At 52.3% G+C, this 25,486-nt stretch overlaps 1 protein-coding gene across 2 annotated transcripts in view; it reads right to left on the bottom strand.

Annotated features, from left to right (window-relative positions):
• Hivep3 (human immunodeficiency virus type I enhancer binding protein 3) overlaps positions 1-25,486 on the bottom strand; it is a 464,424-nt gene that overhangs the window by 14,183 nt on the left and 424,755 nt on the right. For both annotated transcript variants that reach the window (XM_023706187.1, XM_004645974.2), the window contains one exon: positions 24,728-24,873. In XM_023706187.1, coding sequence (XP_023561955.1) covers positions 24,728-24,873 — 146 coding nt within the window. The remainder of the gene's footprint in view (positions 1-24,727; positions 24,874-25,486) is intronic.

Here is a 25,486-nt window from a genome sequence, read left to right as displayed (position 1 = left end):
TATGGTGTGGGAGTCCACAGGAGGGTGGGTGAGTCTGGTGGGCCTCCAGGGAGGGAGCATGGCAGATGCTGTGAGAAAGCCTTCTGACCCTCAAGTCCTGGGGCAGTGTGGTGCTCTGGAGAGGATGTGGGCCTTTCCACAGCCCCTGCCCAGCAGGAGCTGCCCTGTTCCCAGCATCCTGGAGAGGGTCGGGCAGTGGCCCAGAGGAGGAGACAACCATGAGGACTCCATTCTGGTCCATGGGTCCTTCCTGTCAGGGCTGTAGGCTGTCACAAGGACGGGCTTGAAAGAGGGGCTGGGGGGCACAGGCAGCACCAGAGGGATCACCCATCCCTGTTCTCACTCCTCAATCACACACGGCACACACGCATAGTCCCCTGCAATCATAGCCTCACACCCCGCATCCCAGACTGTGTGCCTTCATGTGCACTCAACACCACTTCCCACGCTCTGGCTCACATGTCACCCGCTCCACCCCCATATCACACTCACATGCCCACACCCCTGCTCATGCCCACACACTCTTACAGTGTGCCCATGCTCCTGCCTCACACGATCTCACAGACACCCATATGTGAATCCTTGTCCATGAGCATGCACAGACCCCGCTTTTGGGGCATCTCAACATTGGCCAACTAATATCTCCAAGAGGTGAAACAGCCCTTTCTACCCCTCCACAGACGCTGACCTCCCATCAGCCAGGCCTCAGTTGTGGGGTCAACTTTTCACTGCTCTCGGCAAGCACCATCTTGTTCAAGGGTGGAAGCTATGGGCCTTGGGAGGGTGTGGGGAGATGATTCCCTTTTGCTCCTAGGAAGAGCATTTTCTGGCCCAGCACCAGAAGCCAGCTGCTAACCGGCAGAGGCTCAAGTTTATGCAGGAGGCCTCTTGGCACAAAGCAGCTGCCTGCACCTGATTAACTCCCAGTACTCTGTATTGCGGGACTCAGTTTTCAGAGGAAGCAACTGAGGTGGGGCTCCTTTTCCCAGCTAGAGGAAGACAGCATGACCTCAGCTGGCCCTGGAGGCCCATGTGGTACCAGTCTCCACTTGGTCCTGCTTAGTGGTCCACAGCACTGGCTCTTCCCCACACCAGGCGCAAGGTGTCCCTTGTCATCAGCTTCCCCCTCCCCCTGCTGCTCCCCCAGCTCCACAGCATTCAAAGTATTTTGTCATTGTAACTGAAAGCTGATTAGCACACCACAGATCCCAAGGCCCACAAGGTCCGCGTGAGAGCATGCGGGTCTGTACAGATGCTTTCTGACAGCACTGATCAAGACCTTCCCTCTCTGGGCTGGCCAGATAGCTCAGCAGATTAAAGTGACTGCTTAGGCAGACGTGGTGCCAGATGTTCGATCCCCAGTGAGGGTCCCCACCCCTGGGCCACACTGAGATGGTGACTGAGACTGGGCATAGTGCCTGCAATCCCATGGCTTGGGAGGTTGAAAAACAGGAGGATTCCATGAGTCTGATCCGTGTAGTGAGACCCTGTACTAAATACATTAAAAAAAGAAAAAAAAAAAAAAAAAAAGAAAGACATTTCCTCTCTGACACTCCAAGGCCAGCAAGAGTGGCATTGCTTTCCATGCAGCCACCCCTGGAGGGCCAGCTAAGGTTGACTGGAAGCCTTGGTGTGGACAGAGGCACAGAAATACTCTAGAAAGGTCCAGGGCAGGAAAACCTGCATGTGGGGCCTCGGGGGACACAGCTGCCTCCTGAGCTTGTGGGCTGCTCCCTGATGCTCCGCCCCAGGCTGTGTCTTACAGGCCTGAGTCAGAGGCTGGCTGCCCTCCACTCCCGGGAGACACGTTGCTGACACATGCCTCTTCCACAGCTCTGAAACAGTCCATCGTTGACAGGTCTGGTGTGGCCATCTGGCTGCTCCCAGGATAAGGAGCAGCCTTCCTTCCTGCCTGTCTTCTGTGGCCCTGACAAGCCAGCAATACTTGTATATGGCCTTGATATTTATTTTATTTATTAACTTATTTATTTAGTACAGGTCTTGATATGCAGCTGGGACTCATAGTGATTCTCTTGTTTTTCGTCTTCCCAGTGCTGTGATTACAGGCATGCGCCACCATGCCCTGTTTCAGTGGTCAGCATATGGGGGTCTGTCCATGAGCTCAGCTGTTTCAGTGCCTGCTTAAACAAAGCAGTCAGGCTCAAGATGCTCTGGTTTGAGCCCAGTTTCTCACAGAAAACCAGAAATGCCCTCAAGGCATCTTCAGGCCGTCAAAAAAATAATAATAATTCAGTGGCCAGCATGGCGCACCCGATGTTCCGGGGCCACAGGGTACGCGGGACCGGGGATCAAACCTGAACCCTTGCACTTGCCAGGCAGGTGCTTATGGCCTTGGTCTTAAAGAACTGATTCTGTGGCTTTTGGATGCCTTTGTGGGAGGGACCTGGGGGTACCTTGAGATGGGAGGTTCAGAGCTGGGGGTTACCTAGGGCCCTGTAGCAGGGGCTCCCATGGCAGGGCTCGGGCCTCCTGCCCCAACTGACAGTGCTGCGAGTCCCGGCACTCTACTTGGAAGCAGCTTTCTGCCCTGCTGCCTGGAATTCCAAGAGCATGGGATGGCCAGGAGGGGTGCGGAGCTGCCAGCTCCTCGTGGATGCCTCCGTGCCTATCCTCCTGAGGCAGAGCCAAGACCCACAGACTCCAGCGAGACAAAAAGCTTCCCTAACAGCCTTGGAAAGGAGGCTCTGTCACCTGCATGTAATCAAGACGGAGAGAGGCCGAGGCTGAGCGCCTTGCCTAAAGTGCGGGGCAGTGAGACCTGTGAAGCAGCAAGAAGGGCTGTAACATGTGACGGGGGTCATCTCCTGCTCGAGGCGCTGGCAGCGAGCTGTTTGCCTGGACAATAGCCGTGGCACTGCAGGCTGTGGAGTCAGGGTCTTTGGAGGCATTTCTAAGGCCCACAGCTTCCAGGGAGCGGATGGAAGCTTGGCACAGAGCCAGACGGCGGTGGCATGTCCTCCTGCGCCCGCTTCCAGGAGAGGGGCTGTGGTGAGCACGAAAGCATTCCAGGGAAGGCGGCGTGAAGCGGCGGCGGCTGGGCTCCAAAGAGGTCAGAGACTCAGCAGCAAAGCTGCTCTGTCAGGCCCTGGGTCTCACGAAACGTTCTCAGAGCAGCCTGCGACCACATGGAGGGCAGGGCACCAGAGGGGGCGGGGCTGGCGCATGACCGGGCGGGGCGTAGCAGGGCGACGCAGGGAGGCTGGGTGGTGGTGACCCACAGGCAGGCCTGTTCCTGCCCCAAGGGTTCAGGGCTCGCTCCTGGTGTACTCCTGGTATAGCATGAGGTTATCACATCTTCCAGGTTTTTCGAGAAAACCACAAGCCCAGATTTAAAACAAAACAAAACAAAACAAAACAAAAAACCCTAAAAATCTGAGTACTGATTAGCAAATTCTTTTATAGTTCTTCCTGGGTGCCAAGCACTATTTTCAGGGCTTGCTACATTACTGCATCTAAATCACACGACAGCCCTACGAGATAGGGACGCTACTCATTCCATTTACACAGGAGAAGAGTCTCAGAGAGGTTAAGTACCCTCCCTGAAGTCATGCAGCCATTTAACCAGTGGTACCAGACCCCAGTCCCAGGTTATGGTGCTACAAGTTCAAATGCTTAACTGCTGTGCAATTCTATTAAAAAACAAAGCAAAACAAAACAAAAAATAGTTTAAAATACCTAGAGAGGTACAGCCAGTCTGAAGCTAAGCTTCTGGCTCAAAGTAATGTCTTCAAGGTCATATGGCTAATAGATAAAGGTATGTCTGACCTTCAAAGCTATGACTTTTCTCTGCATTAAGCTGCATTTCCTCTTAAATGAGGGAATGAACTCCATGGCCTCCACATTACCTTCCTACCCCGAGAGTCCACGAGGCTGCTCTGTTTCTATTACTGACTTTTCCATTTATTATTAACATTTAATCATAAAACACTCATTTCTCCTCCAAATTTAGATATTTTAAAGGCTGCCAATTCCTGATTTTATTATATTCTTGTTGCTAAATACCTCCCCCCCAATCAGGGATGTGGAATGTGGGTATAATCACGCAATATGAGAGAAAGACAGGCTAGAAATGGACATACTGTCACTGAGTGCCGCTCCCAGGGGCAGCTTCATCCTGTGAAGTGAGATTGAGGGCTGGTTCCCTGGGGCCACTGTGCTGAAAGGCCCAGGCACAGTGAGAGGGTCAGTCGGTCTGCAGTGGTAGGCTGATCCCCAGCGACACTTCAAGAGGAAGGGATGTTTGTGGGGAGAGGAATAGGTTCCAGGTGGCACAGCCCACTGAGCTGTGTATTTGCTAAAAATATGCAACTGCCACAAGGAGCAAACACACCCCTCTGTGAGAAATGAACCAGGGATGCTGAGCTGTGGGGCACAGGGGAAGTTCACACTGGGCTCTGGGCACACCTCAGATTTTCCTTTTGTCAGGGTTCTACAGAATTTATATCATGTCACAAGAGCTGGGATGGGAGACACATAATGCCACAGCATTCGGGCCTGGCCTGCTGTGCTGTGCGGGAGGTCCATGGCCACAAGTCCAAGGAGCGCAGGTGCAGAGCCTAGGGCACAGGCTGGTCTACACAGTCACCTGAGCCTAGAGCTGTGATCTGTGCATTCTCTCATCGACTCCTATGCAGGCCTGGTCTGAGCCCAGCCTGGGCCAGGGCCTGAAATCTGGAACTACTCAAGATGGGCCTTGGTCTCAAGAATGACTAAAGATACCTGAAAGGTCATAAACAAAGAGAAATGGCACTAGGACCCTATGAGTGGGGCCTTGGGGGGCTTTGGTACAGGGAAAGGCCTTCACATCAGGCTACATGGATGAGCTGGGGCCGACCCTCGAGGCTCCAGTGTGGACAGCATATGCGAGAGGCTTGGAGGCTAAGGGGGGCTGGGGGCAGGAGGAAAGAGAACCAAATCTAGAGTCCAGCAGCAGCCAACAGAGACTGGAGAGGAGAACAGGCCCAGAGCTGGCTTTTCTACACCTTGCAGAAGATCCACCACCAAGCCAAGACTTGTTGATTCTGCCAGTTTGCTACCCCAAAGTGCCATTTGTACCATTTTTTAAAATCACTTTTAATACCCAGTGTTACAATTTGGATCCAAGATGTCCCCCAGAGTCTCCTCTGTTCAGAGGTAGGGTTCATGAGGGCCTGAAGTTCACCATAGGAGGCATCCATGGAGGTACTGCTGGGAGGTGGTGAAGAGGCAGGATGTGGGGCCTAGTTGAAGGGAGTGGGTTATGAGGTCTTGGCTCGGGGACTACATCTTGTCCCTGGCTCTCCCTTCTCTGTCTGCTGCCCAACTGCTGTGAGGTAAGGAACTTGGCCTTGCCACACCCTTCTGCTTGGTGTTGTCCCACCTCAGGGCCATAGCAACTGAAGCAGCTGGCCATGGGCCAGAACCTCTGTAGACGAGGGAAGTAAATCTTTCCTCCTCTAGGTTGACTATTCTGCCACAACATCAGAAAGCTGACATTCTAGGAAAACACCCGCTCTGCACCAGCTGCTGGGAGGAGAGAGGCAGCTAAGGGCTCTGACAACCAGCCCACCCGGAAGCACAGGCAGAGCTCTAACAGACCTGGGTCCCCTGGTGGCCATGCCACATTTCCCAGTGACTAAGGACAACGCCCAGGAATCACTGAGCCCACACGGAGCCTGGGCTGAAGGCAGCCTGGGTCAGCAGCTGATGCTTTGTGTGCTGCCACAGTGAGGGTGAAGAGGCAGGCAGCAGGCAAGGACTGGGCCCCAGACCACAGAAGGGAAACACTGCCAAAGAGAAGCAGACTCCCCACTCTATCATGGACATAGTGTGGAGATGGGATAGTTTCCAGCAGCCTGGCCCTTCAGGGTTCGAGAACAGTGCCTTCCAACTGCTCAGATCCGGAAGACTGAGGGGTGGCTGAGCATGAGCTGCTAGGGTCCCCCTCAACCACAGGAGCTCTTTTCAGAGTGGCTGCCTATGCAAATTGAACTGGGGGGATTCCCATGAACTGAAAAGCAATTTGAAAATGACTACAAGAGGGCACTCATGCTCACAAGACCCCCTGGCACATGAATTAAGCAAGAAGCCATGGGCATCTCCAGTCTGGCCATTCACAGGTGGATCCTGCCATGGCACGTGCATCGCCAGCACCCGGTACCACAGGTTCCTCGGTAGCTCCTGCACCTCTGGCAGCCCACTTGCTATGGAGCTAGTTTCAGCTTCTGCTCTGGCTCAGTCTGGCTCTGATGAGTTCAGTGCCTCTTTCATATGAATCTCCAAAAGCTGGGACTGTATCTGAGACTCCCTCCCCCCAGCCCTGGTATTTCACATTTTCAAACAATTTCTAGGTGAGGTGAGTTCTTTCCCAGATTGTTCCCCTTCTCCTGGACCCTCCAGGCTGTCCTTAATGTGGATGTCCAGAACAGACGGAGGCCTGCAGGTGGGACTGGGAGCAGCCCAGCCCGAAGCAGGCTCATGGTCTTCACTCTCCTGTGTTCCGCTGGCCTCACTCCCTGGGTCCAATACAGGACACAGAGCTAGTGTCAGAAGTGACCAGACCTTCCTCCTGCCTGGTGAGAAGTGAGCAGCCAGTGTCGAGTGACACACAGAGGCCAGAGCTTAGAGGGCCGATGCCTCCCTGACACCTGACCTAACAGGCATTGGCACCTGCCACCTGCTTCACGCCCAGATCTTGCCACATGATAGCGCTTTTTCTCCTTGTTCACATTGACAAAACCACATTGTATTCAGTAAAAAGCACTAGGAAATGCGACAGGGTCAGAAGTGCAATCTTCTATCACACAAAAAGAAACAGTCCTAATTTGTAGAGCACACGCTCTGTGGTGGGCGCCTTTCATAGGAATTATATTGTAGGTGTGCCACACAATCCAATATGGCAGCCCTGGCTTATTACAAACAACTACAGACAGTGGGGTCTGAGCCTGGCAGGTTGGCTGAACTGACCCAGAGAAGCCCCAGGGACTCACTGGCTCCGCCGCATTACTGTCTTGCAGGCAGCAGGGAATGGGGAGGTTTGTGGTCAGAGAAGGAAGCCACGGAGCTGTGATGGGAAGCTCCTTCTGGGGCTGGGTGGAGCAGCAGGCAGAGGGAAAGCTGACGGGTAGAAGAAGGCCAACTACAGCAGCAGCTACCAAAGTGTGTGGACACGCTAGGTGCTGGATGAACATCCATGGGCCGATGGCTATGACGATGCTGGTCGTCATCGCTGAGACCAGCGGCCCCGAGACTCACACACACTGAGATACGAACATGCCGAGAAAGGCTGTGCATGGGCTTTTAACACTCCGCTGGGTGCCAGGCACTGTCCCTGAAGAAGGAGGGCAGCTGTGATCGAGCCCCTGCCAGCACGGGTAACTAGCTGTCCCCGGCATGTCAGACCCTGCAGCAGGATGCTCACCAGGGTCCTCAAATGGAGCTTCGAGGACACACAGGGGCGTGGTCAGACTCTGTGCAGTGAGGCCATTCCACTGTCTCGCCCCACCATGCAGTGCTCTTCTAGCTCTGTGCTCTGCGCAGATCTGCTCCATACTAGCTGGGAGCAGAGGAGGAACCTGGCTCATGGAGCACCTGCCTTCAGGCAGCTCCAGTCATCTGTGTCACCACTGCTAACATCCTGCAGGTGAGTCAGCTGGCAGGCAGCACCAGGACAGGGAGGAGACTGAGTTCCACCTAAGGAAAGAACTTTCTGAATCCCAACTTGGGACAAGCTGAGCTCATGGGTGGTGAGCTCCCTGGCACAGATTATATTCAGGTACACATTACATGGTCTCACAAATTTGGGGCAAAATAGATTCCTACAGTGAGAAGGAGGCTGGACCCAAAGTCTGAGGGTCCAGCTGGAATCTCAGTGGGCACTGCATCCACACTGGTTCTCCATGCATGGGCAGCTGCAGGTGAGGGGGTAGGATGGAGGGAAGGAATGGTGTGGCCATGGCTCACAGGGGTGAGGCGACCTGGCAACTGGGCAGCTTCGCAGCGCAGGGGAGGTGCAGATGGGGGCTGCTGGGGAGTTGGCTTTCAGAGCCCAACCCCTGCCTTGCCCTGACAAGCTGTGTGGCCAGGAGCAAGCATCAGCCCACCCCCCAGAGGTTGCAGCTGTGGGCTAGCCTCGTCACACTCCCCACCACTCTAGGCTGAGCCACCGCTGCCAGCTAAAGCCCTGTTCTTTTCACCTTGCATGGAAATGTAGCCTGCTTGAAGGCAGTCTTCCGCTGTGGCAGGCCACATGGGGTCCTCCCATGGGGAGGTGGCTCTTGTCACCACTCTGGGTGGGTAAGTGTCTGTCTTGGGTCCTGATAGGTATTTGCCCACAACCCCTTCCTGAATGCTTGTTTTAGATATATGTCTCTGAGCAGTTTGCCCTGCCTGGATCTTCCCTCTTGCTTTAACTCCCAGTCCTCTCCCAGAGCTATGATCCAACCCCAGGTGCCTGGAAGCTTTCCCTGACTTAGACATGGGTCACACCCCCAGGTATAGCTTTCCTAGGACAGCAAAGACAGTAGAAACCAGAGTTAGGTTCAGGAGCCAGGATTCTAAGGCTGAATCAAGACCTACTCTCACTAGCTTTGTGTCGTCTTTTTATTTGATTAATTAATTTATTTGGTACAGGGTCTCACTACACAGCTCAGACTCGTAGTGACCCTCCTATCTCAGCCTTCCCAGCACTGAAATTTCAGGCATGTGCCACACCCAGTTTCAGTAGCTGGCATGGAGTGCCCAGGGTTCTGGGCCGGCACAGCATGCCATACCCAGAATCAAACCTGGGTCCTTGTGCTTGCCAGGTAGGCTCTCGGACTGCCAAGCTATCTCCACAGCCCAGCTATGTGTCTTTGGGCAGATTAATTAATCTCTCTCTGCCTCAGTATCTCTGCTTGCAAAATGGGGATAATGTCTTACGTCTTAGCCTACAGGCCATAGTTACATGGATATGTTCATTCTACGATAGTTCATCACTATAGTGGTATCTTTCAGTTAAACTGCTCAATAATTTTTTTAATTAATTAATTAATTAATTATTTCATTTATTTTGTGTGTGTGGCCAGCTCAGCCCACCACAGGGCGGGGCTGGCTGGCATGTGGTGCTGGGGGATTGAACCACAGTCCATGTGCTTTGCTTAGTTTAGCTTGTTCTAAGTAGGTACTTTAGACCACTGAGCCATCTCACCAGCCCCTGCTCAATAATTAATGGCATATACATAAAGTATTCTTAAGTGTTCAGCTTAGTTAATATGGGCTGTGTGCTTAGAAGACTCAGAAATTACGAGGGGCCCAGTTAACTTTTCTCTACCTATGCTTTATTTTGATCACACTCATCACAGTCAGATTTAGTGGCCAACAGAAGGGAAACGAGACACCCCAGCTGTTGAGGCCCAGAGATGTTCCCTTGCCCAACTCTAAGGGAAGCCATGGTTTGGCACTATAAGGTAGGCACAGGTATCTCATCCTGGAGTCACGGTGGCCAGCTGGTGGGGTGAAAAGCCAAGATGGGGGACCTGCCGTTCCCTTCTGCACTGTTGAGGAACAAGGAACGCAGGGAGGCTGGTGAGCACAGGAAGCCCTTGGGAGTCCCATATGGCCCGGCTGGTGGGCGGAGTCAGGACTCCTCAACACCGTTCCTGCACACTCCCATATAAGTGTTGGTAGTCAGTCCAGGGTGAGGAAGTGTGTCACAGGGCAGACAGGACCCTGTCTTGGGCAGGACTGTATTCTGATGAAGAAAGAAGAGGAAGAAGGGAGAGGTGACAAAGATGCCTTGGGTGCAAAGGAGGGGAGGACGAGGCTGAGAACCTGGACCAGCAGCCACAGCCCAGGAGCAGTAGCTGGCATGGGGCTGGGGGTGATGGTGAGGAACAGACTGCAGAGGAGAACAGCATCAGCAGTGTACATTAGCATCCAAACCTTGGCCCTGAACAGTGTGCTGAAGATTTTGTGCCAGGCCCCCATAGGACCCCTGACCCATGGGATACAAGCATGTATCACTGTCACATTTGTGAAATACAAATCAGTGGGATAAAAGGATCAAGCCCCAGAAAGAAATATGTAGGGATCATAAAACCTCCATGAAATTCCCTAACTGCTAGATTTGCCTCAGGATGGCAGAAGTACATATGGGTAACAGGTGTAGCAGAAAGTCCAGATGAAAGAATAAAAATACGTGGCTATCCACATTTGAAAAACAGGAAACAAGATTTCTCTATTGAGCTGGGACACTGGAGTAGGCAGCCTTTAAATCTACACACAGCCCTGCACTAACCCCTTGTGTTGAACACCCGACCACTTGAGGCTGCAGCAGACCTAGGTCCTCCACTAGCCAAACGCGGGGGTCTCACGTCCCAGCGCAGCTCCACACCTCGGCCATCCTGCTCACCCGAGCTCCTGCTCACCCGCCTCCATCAACAGTGTTCTGCGGTTTGGACAGCTCCTGACAGGCCAGGAAGGACGGGCAGGGTAAGAAGCTCCGCTGTTGGACGCTTCTACAGCTCACGCATCCGGGTCATGCTGGAGAGCTGCTGCTGGCTCAGCTAGCCTTCAGCAGTGCCGCTTCCAGGACATATTCTCAGACTGCAATATATCGTGACCATTGCCAGAGAACTTTATTTGTTCCCAGTCATTGTTCAGGACACAAGAGGGAGGTGGATGCGCCAGGGATGGGTCGTCACCCCACGTGGATGGAGATGCTTCCTTACTGCACATCCAAAACGCGAGGGCTTTCCACTGGCTGAGAACAGCACTTCCCGGCCTGTCTCTGTCAGGCTCTGTCGCCTCGGGCACCTTCCAGGTCTTTATCTGGGGAAGCGTGAGCCGCACAGACTTCCAAGCGTTGGGTACAGAGCCACGGGGCTCCTTGTCTGCTGGAGTCAGAAGCCACACCTGGGCTGAGCCCTATTTCATATCATACGTGTGATCAGGATGGAGAGGAAGCCTCGCCAGGCAGGACTGGACCCCACAGAGCGCCCTGGCTGAACTAGGGCAGCAGCGTGAGTGCACAGCGTGCCCCGCGGTCCTACGCACGCGCAAGGCACCCTCCTGAGTACACAGCCCTTCAGACGCCTTCCCAGGATCTCACCCCTGCCCTTTACATCACACCCGCTCTGGCTCTCATGGTCAGAGAAGAGCTGTTAGGGGCGGAATGTTTTCTGGAGCAGGAGTGGTAGAGGAGAGTAGTGGGGATGTCTCCGTGCTGGGGGTGCCCCGCCCCCACCCCCACCGTCTTCATTTCCACCCACAGCACCTGCCGGGCCACTCTGGGCCTGACTATGGGGGCAAGTAGGGCAGGAACACGGTCTCACCCAAGGTCTCATGCAGGTGGCTGAGAGTCTCAGGATCACCAAGTGCAGACCACAGGTGGTAGAGGAAAGTGCACGGGCTCTCAGGGCCAACAGGACTGAGCAGGGTCCAGCCCAGGCCCTCAGGGCCCCAGCGGCCACAGACCTATCTCTGAGTTTATGTTCTCTAGCCGCCTGCTGTCCTCCCACAGTTCTGTGAGGTACAGATCATTCTCCTACTCCATAGATGGGGAGTGGAGCCCACAGAGGCACAGGGACCTGCCCGGGGCCACACAGCTAGGAAGTGGCACCATACTGGGGCAGAGATCACTCTGATCACACAGGAGATGGGGATACATGGGAGGCAGAGAGGGACAGGATGTAGGTGCGAGCTGTTTCTCCAGAACGGGAGGCTGGTGGGCTCCTCCCAGTCACCAGAGCCTGAGGATCAGGAAGTGGGAGGTGGAGGAGGGACAGGGAGGAGCAGAAGAGAGGCCAACGGGAAGGGAAAGCCAAATCCTCCCTCTGGCCAGCAAGGCTCTCTGTGAACCAGGTCACACTTTCCCAGCACACCTGACCTCCCCACTTGCTGCTGTAGGGACATGAGCCCGCTGCCCTTCACAGGTGCCAGACACACCCCCTTCTTTCCCTGCCCGTGCCATCTGGCCCTTGCTCTTTTCCCATGCCAGCTGCATGGCTCGCCCCTCTTGCTGCTGGGCTTTCCACAAGTGCCCCCCCTCAGGGTGACCCTTCTTGCCCCAAACACCAGCACCCTGCCCCCAAATTTCGTATCTCCCTTCCTTGCCTTATTTTTTCCTTAGCACATATCGCCAAATACCACAGGTTTATTGATTGACGTTGCTCATTTTCTTTTTACTTTGTGGAATCTAAATTTCAAGAAGGTAAAACTTTTCTTACATCCTTTTTTTAAAAAAAAGTTCTTCAAAACTGTGGTAAAATATATGGAACCTAGTCTTTAACATTCGGTCCATTTTTAAGGCACAGTGCTTGGCATTAAGTCTGTCATGCTGTTGTGCAGACCTCCCCACCATCCATTCCGGGGAACTCTCCTTCTTCCCAAACTGAAACTCTGTCCCTCAAACACTGCTCGCTGTTCCCTCCATCCCTCAGCCCTGGGAGCCACCATTCTGCCTTCTGCCCCTGTGCATTCCACTGCTCGAGAGCCTCACGTAAGTGGCGGCGCAGCATTGGTCCTCCGACAGCTGGCCTGTCTCCCTTAGCATGACTTCATGGCCCATCCACCCTGTAGCATGGGGCAGACACTTTAAAAGACCAAATAATATTGCACAATATGACTAGATTTCCTTGTGTGTCTCTCTTTAACTGTTGATGGACACATGGGTTGTTTCCACGTTCTGGCTACAGTGAGTGACGCTGCTATGAATATAAATGTACACATATCTGTTTAAGCTCTTGACTTCAACTCTTTTGACTTCTACATATAGAAGTAGAATTGCCCGGTCATGTGATTGATTGATTGATTGATTGATTGATTGATTGATTGATTTGGTACAGGGTCTTGCTACACAGTTTGGACTCGTAGTGATCCTCCTGTCTCAGCCTAGGCAGTGCTAGGATTACAGACATGTGCCACCAGGCCCAGTTTTGGTGGCCGGCATGGTGCACCTGGAATTCCAGGGCCATCACTGCATGTGCTACTAGGGATGAAATCCAGATTTTTGCACTTGCTAGGCAGGTGCTTAGACCATGGAGCTATCTCCTGGGCCCCCTGACTTGCTTTTTGATATAGGATCTTGCTTTGTAGTTCAGAATGACCTTGCACTCACTGTGTTGCCCAAGCTGGCCTCAAACTTGGGGCAATCACCCTACCTCAGCCTCTCGAGTGCTGGGATTACAGGTGTGCGCCCCCATGCCTGATGCATGTTTATTTATGTTTATGTTTTTGAAGAAATCCCTGCTGTTTTCCATCATTGTCTGATTTACATTCCCACTGGCAGTACTCAGGGATCCAACTGCTCTGTAATCTTCATCAAAATTTGCTCTTTTTCAATATTTTGGTAACAGCCACCCTAAATGGTGTGAAGTTCTGATTTATATGTCTCCCATGAGTAGTCGTGCACATTTTCTTCAAGTGGTCATTTGGGTATCTTGCTTGGAGAAGTGTCAGATATCTTTTGTGAATATCTTGAGGGTTTTTCTTCTTTTCTGTTGCTGAGTTGTAGGAGTTCGGCATATGTATTATCTTACCAAAGACACAAATTGCAAATATTTTCTCCCATTCTTTGGGTTGCTTTTGCATTCACTTGATAGTGTCCTTTGATGAATGAAAGTTTTACATTTCAATGAAATCCAATTTTTTTTCTTTTTTTCCCTTTATTTCTAGTGTTACTGAGAGCAGAACCCAGGAACATTCTGAAGTGTGCTGCCACTGAGCTACTACATCTGGGGCCGTTTTCAGTTTTTACTTTGAGAAAAGATCACTGCTTAATCTTACCATTTATTCTTTATTTATTTATTTATTTATTTATTTATTTATTTATTTGGTACAGGGTCTTGCTATGCAGCTTGGACTCATTAAGCCATTTAGTTTAGTCAAGCCATTTAGTTTTTACTTTGAGATTCCCCAGGCTGGCCTTGAACTTGGAATCCTCCTCACTCTCTGAAGTCACTGGGATTGCAGGAGTGCACCACCAGGCCCAGATCAAATTTCTTTATATTCTGTTGTCTGTGCTTCAGTGTTGTCTAAGAAACTGCCACCAAATCAAATGTCATGAAGTTTTTCATCTATATTTTCTTCTAAGAGTTTTGTAGTTTTAGCTCTTGATTAATTTTGATTCAATTTTTTCTTTTATGTGGGAAGTAAGGGCCTGTTCACATGGCTATTCACAAATATCATTTGTTGCAAAGACTTCTTTTCCCCATTGAAGGGCCTCGGTGCCCTCACTGCCCACCATCTGACCACTAGATGGTGACCACTCTGAAGGCTAGCTTCTGGGCTGTCTGCTCTAGTCCCTTGGTCTCTATGGTTTTTCTTTATGTCAAGAACTCAACATTTGATGGCTGCACTTTGTGGTAAGCTTGCCATGAGAAAGTGTGAGCCCTGCCAGCGCGCTCTTCAGCAACGCTGCGTGGATCGCTCAGGTCCATTTCTTTTCATCTGGGTCTGTTTTCATGCCCTTGGCACCTACAACAGTTGGCACCCAATAAATATTTGCTGAATGAAAAATAAGCTCCCTGTTATGTGCTAGATGCTTGGGATCAAAACCAATCAGTTTAGGCCTTGGAAGACAGCTCAGGGGTCTGAATGTCTGCCTGGCGGGCACAAAGACCCAGGTTCGATCATCAGTACCACATGCTATGCTGGCCCCAAAACTGGGCACAGTGGTGCATGCATATAATCCCAGTGCTGGGGAGGCTGAGACAGGAGAATCACTATAAGTCTGAGCTGTTGTAGTGAGACCCTGTACCAAATAAATAAATAAATAAATCATTTAAAAATTTAAAAACCCAATCAGTTCAGGCCCTTGCATTTGTGGGACAGCATGAAACAAACAGTCTGGTTGCTTGGTGGGGCAAGAACAGAATGGGCCTACAAGTGGGCCAAGGGGCTCTGGTACAGCAGCTTCCCAGGGACTGAAGGTTTGCCAGGTAGACAATGGGACATGGCACACAACTGGGCTAGGACTGGCAGGGCAGGTGGTGCAAATGTGGGGCCTAAATCCCTTGTATGGGGAGTAGTCAGAGGGACTCCAAGGAGTGGCTTAGGTTCCCATTTCTCCTGGGGCCTAGTCAGCTCAGAGAGCCTGGCTCCTCCATTATGGAGGTGTGCGGGGCTTCTGGGCAAGCTATCTCTGGAGTTTGGGACAGGCAGAGAATAAAGAGCCAAAAATAAACCTCTTGTGTAAATGGGAGCCCAAGGGTTTGCTGAGGCACAAGGGGATGATCTGGAGCAAGGGCTTGGTGAGGCAGGTTGACAGCCAGCCCCAGTGAGGGCTTACCATGCTCCATGAGGAAGCAACCTGCAGTCTTCATAATAACTGGTACTGCAGTCTCATAGTAGTAGGTAGGTCCTGTTCAGTGCTCCTCAATTTACTGAAGAAGAAATGAGCTCTACAAGGCAGAGAAATTTGCCCCAGAAGCATCTGCAGCAGAGCTGGTGCTGAATCCAGGTGGTCTGGCTGCCAAGACCCCAAGATTTGCTTTTCTATGTCTCCTTTCTCTTTAAAGGAAGCACGGATCCCCCCATCTCCAGTCCATAATTCCTCAGGAGAAAAGGGACAGTGGCCCCAGGCCCAGGCAGTGGCAAGGTGCTGCGAGCGTGTCTGGGGCTGATGCTAGGTGCCAGTCCAGCCAGCAGAGTTGCTGGAACCTGATACCCACTACTGCCTGAAGGGGCAGAGAGCTTGGCTCCCATCGTCCTACTAGGGACAAGTGGGGAGGCCAGGTTGGGCTTTTCCTGGCAGCTTGGCTCACTCCCTGGGAACCTGGGGAGTCCTCACTGCTTTCAGTGCAGGGACCATGGTGAAGGGTCCCTCTGGGGAGGACTCGCCTCATTTGTGGACCCAGATAAGAACCCCATATATGCACAACAGCCTTCCACTTCTCACCCCAAGTAGGGTCCTGTGCTCAGGAGTTCATTAAGAGAGGCTGTAGAAGCAGAAGGAAGAGAGCCTAGGCTGGCGCAGAGTGTGGGGTGCAGGCATCCATTAGGGAGACCCTGCCAGTGTTGGCTAGGCGAGGGGAGCGTGGCTGCCCACATGCAGGCTGCTGCTGCCTCCTCCCTGCCCTGGAGCTCTTGCCCAGGCGGTGGTTGGCTCCCCAGAGGAAATTCTGTCCTTCTGGGCCAGATCCCTTAAGCAGCCATCTCTTCCTTCTCCAGCACTGACCATGGAGGAAGACACAGCGTCCAGCTTCCTTTCTGGGGCCATCTCCCTCTTTGGAAGGATTTCACCACTTGGCGCATCAAGTGAACAGGCTGGAGTGCACACAGTGCCACCACCATGAGTTATAGCCTCAAAACCCACAGGTCTTAGAGTCTGGTCCTGCACTTGCCAGTACTTCTTCTGTAAATAGCCCCCACAACTTCTCAGAGGAATCCCAGGGAGATAAAGCTTAGGGGGAGCCTGCTGCTGGATGGGCTAGCATCCTGGAAGTATACAGGAGCCCAGCTCCTCCCTGCTTCCAGGGGGTGCCTGGCTCCTCAGCCCCCAAGCTGGCCGCGACCCCCTGGCCTCCGCCAGATGTACAGGAGCACTGCAGGCATGTGTACTTTGCTCTCAGGCCCCTGCCTCCTCTCTCCCTGCCTCCCCTGGGAAGAGTGTGTCTGCCCTTGGCTCAGGCTCTGAAAAGTCTGCTCAGTCCACTGGCTGGCCGCCTGCTGGCTCCACTCAGCCGGCCACACTAGCCAGCGGGGCCTAAGGCCTTGCTTGCAGGGTGGCTTTTCTCTGGCTCCCCGAGACTCTTTTTGGCTCTTGGGTCTGTCCTTGTTAGCATACCCCTGGTACCTGCTGGCTTGGCACACCTGTCTAAGCCCGCCTGTCCTCTGCCAGCTGCCATGCCCTGATATTCCTCCCTTAGTTGGCAAGGCCTGCTTGTTCTCAGACCACCTGCCACCCATGGTGACAGATAAAATCTATCCACAGCACAGATTCAAAATGCTGTGTGGTGAGCAGGTCCTTGTCGTCCTTTGCTCTGGTGCCTCTGACTCCCTTGCTTGGCCTTGGCTGACTCTGCTTGTCAGGAATCTGCCTGGAGGCTCCAACAGCTTCGGTCCCTTTCACATGTTTTTCTTGATTCCTGGTTTCCTGCTCTTTCTTTTGAGCCATACTGTTAGCTCTCTTTTTACATTTTATTTGGAAACAATCTAATATACAGAAGTGTTGAAAGCACAGGGATATGGATCTCTTTCCCCTAAGCTCTTCAAGAGCAAGCCATCCCTGGATTCTTTAGTGGTTTTCGGACAGCCTTAACCACACCGCCTCCCCACGGACCCTTCCACGTTGCTCAGGCTCTGGTTCCCTGGACATGGTCTCTTTCCCAGAGGGTGCTGGCTTCAACCTGCTTGGCTTGTGACCTCCAACCAGGCCACCTTATTTTATCTCTTGGAATCCTATCATCCAGTCATCCCTTCCTTCCTGCTACCCATAGGGATGCTGGGGCATGGAGGAGAGGCTGACTTCCATCACTTGCAGGCTGTGTTAATGCCTCCTTGGACCCTCCTTGGATGGTTTGATTACTGGCAACCAGGGAATCCAGATCAAATATTTTAAGGGAAAATTCCAAAATAATAGCTATAGCCCCATTTTATGAGTAGTTACTATGTGCCAAGCACTATGAATACTTTCAGAAAGAAGTTTGGTCAATTATCTCACAAACCTACAATTACAGTTACCATCTCCGTTTTACAGATGGGGAAACTGAGGCACCCAGCAGCTACTTAACTTACTCAGCATCAGCTGGCCCCTCAGGGATCCAGGATACCCACAAGGTCTGGTTCAGAGTTCCTTACTCTACTACAAAGCCGCTAGAGTGGGGTATAGATACCAGGGGTTTGCCTGCTCTTGAAAACACAATCATAAATAAATACGGTAACTCACACAACATGACAAATCAATTCACTACACACCAGGCACTGTGCCAGGCACACACAGACATCACTTCACTTAATCCTTGACCACTTGGAGAAGCAGATGCTATCATTTTTGTTTTCCTGATAGAAGACTGCACTGTCAAGAGGTGAGAAGATTTTCTTAGCAATGGCAGAAGCAGGATTTAAACCCAGGTCTGGCAGATGCCAAAGCTGTGCTCCCTCACCTGCTGCTGAGCTGACAAATGTGCTGCATACCTGCAGGAAGGCAGGATGGCTGCTGCTGACAGGCTCTGGGGCTGGGCCCTGGGGCTGGGCTGATGCACAGGCTCCAGGTGGAGGTTCCGTGGATCTGCTTCTATTGACGTTCACAACATCCCTGAGAGGCGCCTTTGCCTCCAGTGGAACAAGGTTCCCTGAAACACCAGGGAAATGCTGGCTGCAGCCAGTGGCAGGCAAGAATAGGGCTGCAGGCTGCAGCCAGAGACCCCTGCACCTGAAGGACAGGGCTGGAGACAGGCCAGAAAGCTGTGTGGAGGGCACTGGCACCCCAACTCCCTTTCCTCTAGACCCACACCATGGTCAGGCAGCATGGCCATTTTGTCTCATTCATTTTGCTGTTCATTTCAGCCTGTGGGGTGTAGAACCTCCTGAGGACTGGTATCTCTTAGATCTCTTGTCTCGCAGCTAGTTGTGATTAGGTGAACTAGGTCTAGCTCTTGGCGCCCTGCAGCTACCTCACTCCAGGTGAGGCGCTCAACCCAGGAGCTCCAACCTTCAGCCTCACAGAAGGCCAGCTACTTCTCAGTGAAGGACAAGGCATTCGATAGCCATTCTACCAGCAGTCTAAGGATGGTAGGGAAAAATTTTTCTCTGTCTCTCTATATAAAAAACCCACCAGGAAGCAAAGTATGAGAGAGCATCCTGACAATAACATGTGGAGAGTTGGAAAGAGATGCATGCGTGGAAGGCGTGGCAGATCTGAGGAAGTGAAACCCTCAGGCAGTGGGAGGAAAGCTGAGAATGAACCTGACTTACCCCACAGGATCCCTTACCAAGCCTGGAGGTGGAACAAAAGAGAACCTAGATCAGGATTCCTGGTGGCAAGATGCCATCCCCTCCTCAACTCCAGCAGCCCAGGAGCTGGCCCTCCCCAACCCAAGGAAGTCTCAAAGTCTATTCTTTGCAAAGTATGAAAGTCTGAGGGCCTCAGGTGGGGGATCAGGCAGCTAAGGGAAGGGCAAATTACTAGAAAGACAGGACCAGATTGGAGCTTCCTCTCCTTTCCTCACTATCTTTTTCCTTTCTGTGGGGAATCTGAGAGAAACAGAAGCCAAGGAGAAGGAAAAACTAAAAAGAAACAACAACAAAACAGCTAATGATAACAACTTACATTACGGGCCTTGGAGAGCTAACATACTGGATTTTATCAAATGAGGATGAGAAACTTAAAAGAAATATTCAGAAATAAAAAAAGGTCTTGAAGGCTGAACTGTGAGAGCATAAATGCAAAGCCCAGTAGAATGGCTGAGCAACGAAGAGGCAGGCTTTCCTGCAGACTACGGCAGGACTGCAAACCTGAGCAAAAGCTCAGAGAGGAGCAGAACTTGGAGGAAAAAGCAGAACCAACCTCTCCAGATGGGGCACGGGAGAAAGAGGGAGACTGCTCTGCTGTGCTCTGCTGACCACACCTTCTTTCCAAAGCTTGCATCCCAGTCCCTAGGAGGGAGGGAGTGCCAGGGTTTGGGGGTGTTGAGACACAAGAGAACAAAACCCCACTAAGACCCAGAAATTGGACAATTCAATTCATGTCTCAGCCCCTGGCACCACACCCAGAACCGCACACCTTACTGCAAGAAAAGCAGAGTGTGATCAGAGGGCCAGGCACAGGGCTCCAGAAGATGCTGCTGATGACCTGGGCTCAGCAAGGAGAAAAGCAGCCACCTCCCTGCCCCCAGCTGGACACCCAGGACCAGTGCCCACCCCAGCCTCGAGTGCACACAGCGCTCTGCTCGGAGCAGGCCGGGAGCCAGCCCAAGGGTAACCCCTTTGTGCATTAACTTTTCATTTTCATCTCTCACATGGACAGAGCAGAATTGCTAGCAAGCCAGCAACCTCGGCTCCTGCTCCAGGAGTCTGCTCCTTGGCGAGCCTTCCTGGGGACCCTCCCAGGCCATGTCTGATCTCAGGTGGGTCCCAGCCTCCCGGGCACAGCGCTGACTGTCCTAGCTTCTCCCTGAGACCCAGAGCCTTGGTTCTGCTCTCAGCTCCCAGGAGCTCCTGGCTCAGGGCCCTATCCCTCGCCTGAGTCTATCCCAGTCCACCCTGGCCACGTTGGAGGAAGTGTCCCTCCAGTGACAAACACTGCCTAGCACTGCCTGTGTGCCAGGCACTGTGGACACAGCAGTGAGTGGACAGTTTCTGCCTTATCCCAGGGAGGAGATGGAAACACACTAATAAATACTTGGAGAGAAATTAGGGAATGGGCTAAGAAATGCCAGAGGAAGGTAAGCTTCACAGTGGGCAGTCTGAGATGATGTTGAGGGTGACTGATGGCAGCAATAGGAGTCTTGGCACACTCTAGGAACAGTGCTCCAGACAAAAGGCATAGAATGTGCAGAGCCCTGAGGCAGGGCATGTTTCAGGGCACCGTCTGAGAGCACCAATAGGAGGCAAAGGCCAGGGAAGGAGGTGCCACATGCACAGAAGTGATGAGATGCTGGCTGTCATGCAGCGGGAGCAGGTAGCAGGTCACACAAGGACACTCAGAGCATCCAGCAGGGCTGGTCGAGGGGACCATGGGCTGATTCTGGCTATGGTTCCAAGGCCAGGCTCATGGAGCTTGCTAATGGACATGAGACAGAGGGGCTGGGGCTGGGCATCTGGAAGCACAGCGCTGCCTTTGCAGCACACGCGTCTCCCTGCTCTCCCTCTAAGGGGCCTCTGCTGCCCTCTTGCCATAGCGGTGGTGCTCAAGGGCGCGCGGCAAGTGCGGTGGCGGGATGCATGGCTGTTTTCGATACTTTCCGACCTTTCCATCCCCACCCTCAGGTAAGCAGGAGGAGTCCTGATTTGGGCTTAAGCGTGGGTCACCTGAAGAGTTTCTTCTTCATGCCGACATGAAAGGCTTTAACTTATCACCACCCATTAAATTAAAAGCTTAATCAATTTGCTCCCAACTATGATGCAGTGGCAATAAATATTTCTGAAAGTATAATTCAGCACCCTTTTAGCCCTGAAGTTCACAGTGAGGGAGAGTGAGGCAGAGCAGGTGTTTAGGCTGACAAACACACGATATTTGTAGACTAAGAAGGAATAGATTTGCGAAAGAGTATCAGGGAAGAAAATAATCTTTATATTTTTAAAAATTAAAATTATTCTCATGAAGCTATAATTTCATGAAACACACACACACAAAGATGCCCCGTGAAATAACCTGAGTTGGGTCACACAACAGGCCTCTTAAGACTTGAATAGATATATTCAGCTATTAGAAATAAAAATACATGAGATGGAAAAGTACAGCTGCTAAAATATAATCTCTGCGAGTTGAGCAATCCAGAGCTAAGTGAACTTTTAAAATAATTTCTGTGATGGATGTCGGAGACCAGTCACAGTCGTCCTCGGCATCCGCCGTGCCGGGTCCAAGGGGGAGTCCACCAGATACTCAGGTGGGTTGGGCTACTGGCACAGTGCTCGGGGCATGGCCTGGTCACACAAGTGGGGATAGGAAGGTCCCCAGGAGGGAGCTGGTGGAGAAGGGGTCTCAGGGCTGAGGAACGAAAGCTCTGCAGACTATGAGCCAAATAAACCTGTCCTGTAACTAGCTGGTGTGGGGTGTCGTGTCCCAGCCAGAGATGAGGAAGGAAACTAAGATGCATGGGGAAGGTGCTTGAAGCCAAGGAGGAGGAAGATGGCAGCAAGGGAGAACACCAGGACAGGAAGCAGTCCCCTTCTGGCAAAGGCGCTGCCATCACACCGAACCCGCGGCCCACCCTGCCTCAGCTCAACAGCTGTCTGAGCCTTCTGGGCCTGGCCACAACCCTGGGAAGCTCTTCAGCTATTCCAGTCTCAGACATCTGCTTTCCCCTGTCTCAGCAGTCAGCTTTGTGGTGCCATCCTGGGAGGCCCCAGAAGGGAAGGATGGCAGTTTGGCCCTCTCAGGCCCTGGCGTCTTCTAATTCAGAGCACTCAGGGGGACAAACCAAATGGATCTGTGATGGGAGGGCTTCAGTAAGCCAGTTCTATCACTGGCACTGGAGTGGAGATCAAGGAAATAACAAGGAGCCTGACTAGAGATGGGATGTTGTCTGTGAGGATGCTGGACCCACCCAGCATCTATTCCTTCATCTTGGCTTAGTGACTTATTGTGGCTAACTGGGTCTCAACATGGACACATCTAGAAGACACTGGAGTAAAATTAGCAAGATGCAGGTGCATATTGAACAGACTGGAGTTCCTCGGCATGGCCTATGGAATATTTCAGGTCCTCCCAAGCACAGGTAGGCTTGTACCTCCAGGAAAGACCTCGCAGAGGCCCTACGGCTCATGCCAGTAGAGGACAGCAGCAGAAGCCCCCAGGCAGGAGCTTTAGGACCAGCCCACAATGGACCAATCTTCCCTTCTCTCTTTCTTGGCTCATGCTGCCTGGGTCCCTCATGGAACCCAGTGAAGTCCCTTCTCCAACATGTACAGGAGTAAAAAATAGATATTCACAGTGTTTCCAAAGAAAAAGAACAAAGTCTGAGGCGAAGCTTGACCTGACTGCGGATGGTGGGCCTGTGAAGTGCATTTAGTGTTCTGGGACAGGTGACAACATGGTTGGTTGACTGGATGGTCATTACCCTGGCTCCATCCATGAAATGCCAGAAGGGTTCCCAGGATGTAACAGCTAAACACACGTTCCTTTCTCCCTGATGTTTGTACATATTTCTAGGGGTGAAATCAGCCCCAAGAGAGCCAAGAAGGAAATGGAATCACCAGAAGTGGGGGAGGAAGGAAGTGAAGCAGGCACCTGAGTGAGACAGCTACCTGGAGGTGAGAGGGCTTCATGGGCAACACCACATCTACCCCTCAGGGCCCAAGTCAGGCGTAACAAGCCAAAAGAGTGAGCCTCCTAATTCCCACGGCGGTGGAGCAGAGACAAGGGTACCAACATCTCCTCGCTGAGTTCCTGTGAATCCCCACAGGCCTCACAGGCCCTCTGACCATCCCACAGGCATTTCACTAACCCTTCATGGGTGGGACACTGAGTGGTGAGGGGTGGGTTGAGGTTGGACAAAGGCAGGTGGGCCCTTCCAACAAGAGGGCGATTCTGAGGCAACACAGGGGGCAAAGTGACACCTACACGGGACATGGAGGATGGGGCCTCCTGCACAAAGAGAAGGGACTCAGGTATGAAAGCAGAGCTGTCCCAGCATCTGGGCAGGCAAAGGCTCCTGCAGCTGCCTGTTCTGGGCCTCAACCTTCCCCAGTGTCACAGGCAGCAGCAGGAGGTCTCTGGGAACCAAGTTTCCACGCTGGAGGTGACTACCTCTTCATGTAGTCACAGAATGCCTCGAGAGGCCAGCTCTGGGTCACCAGCCAACACCATGCAGCCCCTCAGGGTCCCAGAGACTGTCACTGATGCAAGAGGGAAGTGGCACATTACTGGGACCAGACATCAATTTTAGGATCTTGCCTCCACAGCCTTTTAGGGTCCAATGGCATGAGAACACAGAGACACAAGAGGGCGCTCTAACCAAACAGCAGGAATAGAAAACAGCCGTCCCCCATTGGAGGCCAGGCTGGCATGCTGAAACATCTTGGTTCCTGTGTTCCCCTATGGAGCTACTCCTGGTACTTTGGCAGCATATGTCAGTGGTATTTGCTTTCTCTGACTTCATGCCCAACTGATAACTGACCCCCATTCCAGCCCCTCTGCTTAGAATCACCCAAAGATGCCAACTTGTGGCCTTGAGGGGTTGTCTATGCTCTCTTCCAACCTTGCAGAGGACTCTGGTACTTCTTCCTTTGACCTGTGAGTTAGATACCTGCAGGTGCTGGAGAAGCAGAGGGACAGAGCTTGCACCTGGGCTGGCTGAGTTCATGGCCTCCAGGAGGTCAGTTTTCCTCCACGTCATTATTCCTCAGGACTGGGTGGGACCAGGGACCACCTTGATCACACCAGGGACACAGACACAGAACCCTGAGACAGACAGCATGGCACCTGCCACAGACACCCAGATCCTGGGAGCAAACACAGAACACAGCGGGCACAGAACAGGCCTATAAAATACATCTGAAGCAAGGCACTCTTCTCCAGCCCTAGGGCTCCCAAAGTGGTGAGTTCCAAGATGTGCAGATCGTGAGGTTTCCAAAGAGAAGCACCAAAGACAAATGACCAGGGATGATGTTCAAAGTTCTCTCCAGTTGTGAGCCATGGGCCTGGCCAGTCAACACAGGGAGCCACCTAAACCAGTGGCGTGTGCCACAAGCTCTTGTCTCCACCAATGTCTCAGGCAAAGCCTAAGCCCCTGTAGGAAACTGGGCATGATGTCAGGGGACTGCCTGGACAGGGGAGAAGTGATGCCTGTGGAACACACACCAAAGGAAGTGGCAGTGTAGACAGAGCTAGGGGAAGGGGCAAAGAACCTGGCCCAGGGGCTGAGCAAGTGCGGTGCTGGGGAAGACCACAGCCCTCCAGGTCTTCCAAGAATACCCAGCATCACACATCCCCATCAGGCACTCTCAAACAGAGGTAGCCTCCAAGTGTCAAGAGGGTGGTGTACCAGGGCACCTGTGGGCACAGCCCTGGCAAGAGATGCTCACAGCACCTGTCCACAAACTCTCATCCACAGGAGGTGGACTGTAAGCCAAGTGCGAGTCTTACCCTCCTTCGAAGATTTTGATCCTCGCCGGCTCCACTCTCTTGGAGGCGGGAGCATCTTCCTCTGGCTTCCCTTGCTTCTCTTCTTCCTTCTCCACGCTAGCACCCTCTTTCTGGCCTTCTGGGAGAACCAGTGACGGGAGGTGCACCTGGCCCACCACAGGGATGAGAAAATCATTGCTGGTTAAATTTGCATTCTCAGCTCGGGTGTCCTAATGGTGACAGTCTATTGCAGCCTTGCTCCTCAGATCTCTCCCCTTGAGAAGTTGCTCTCAGCTGTACTTGACAGATGAAGGAACAGAACCCAGAGAGGTGCTGTTTCCTCCATGCTCAGACTCTGACCTAATCTTTCAGGATCACCTTCCATGAGGAGCTGGGTTTAGTCTTGGTCTTTTGCACTAGTCTGAGAACTCCTGGGAACCAGTCCTTATCTTGCGCTCCTTGGCTAGCTAGGTACCCGAAACAGGGCCTGCTTTAGTGAAGGTGCTTAAAGATGTTGAACAGATAACTGGTACATGGTGGCATACACCTGTAATTTCAGCACTCTGGAAGGCTGAGGCAGGAGGAGCACAAGTCTGAGCCCAACCTGGGCAAATTAGTGAGACTGTCTTGAAAATAAAAATTTTTTAAAAAGGGCTAGGAATACAGATGCAATGGAAAGACCTTAGATTCAATTCCGATACAAACAAACTTTTTTTGAACAAATAAAGTCTCTACTTTTTCTTTCTTTCTTTCTTTCTTTCTTTCTTTCTTTCTTTCTTT

This window comes from Octodon degus, unplaced genomic scaffold, assembly GCF_000260255.1.
Source record: "Octodon degus isolate 3935 unplaced genomic scaffold, OctDeg1.0 scaffold00245, whole genome shotgun sequence".
Lineage (NCBI taxonomy): Eukaryota > Metazoa > Chordata > Mammalia > Rodentia > Octodontidae > Octodon > Octodon degus.
The sequence above is the reverse complement of the archived record's forward strand: the minus strand, read 5'-3'. Positions and strand labels throughout refer to the sequence as shown.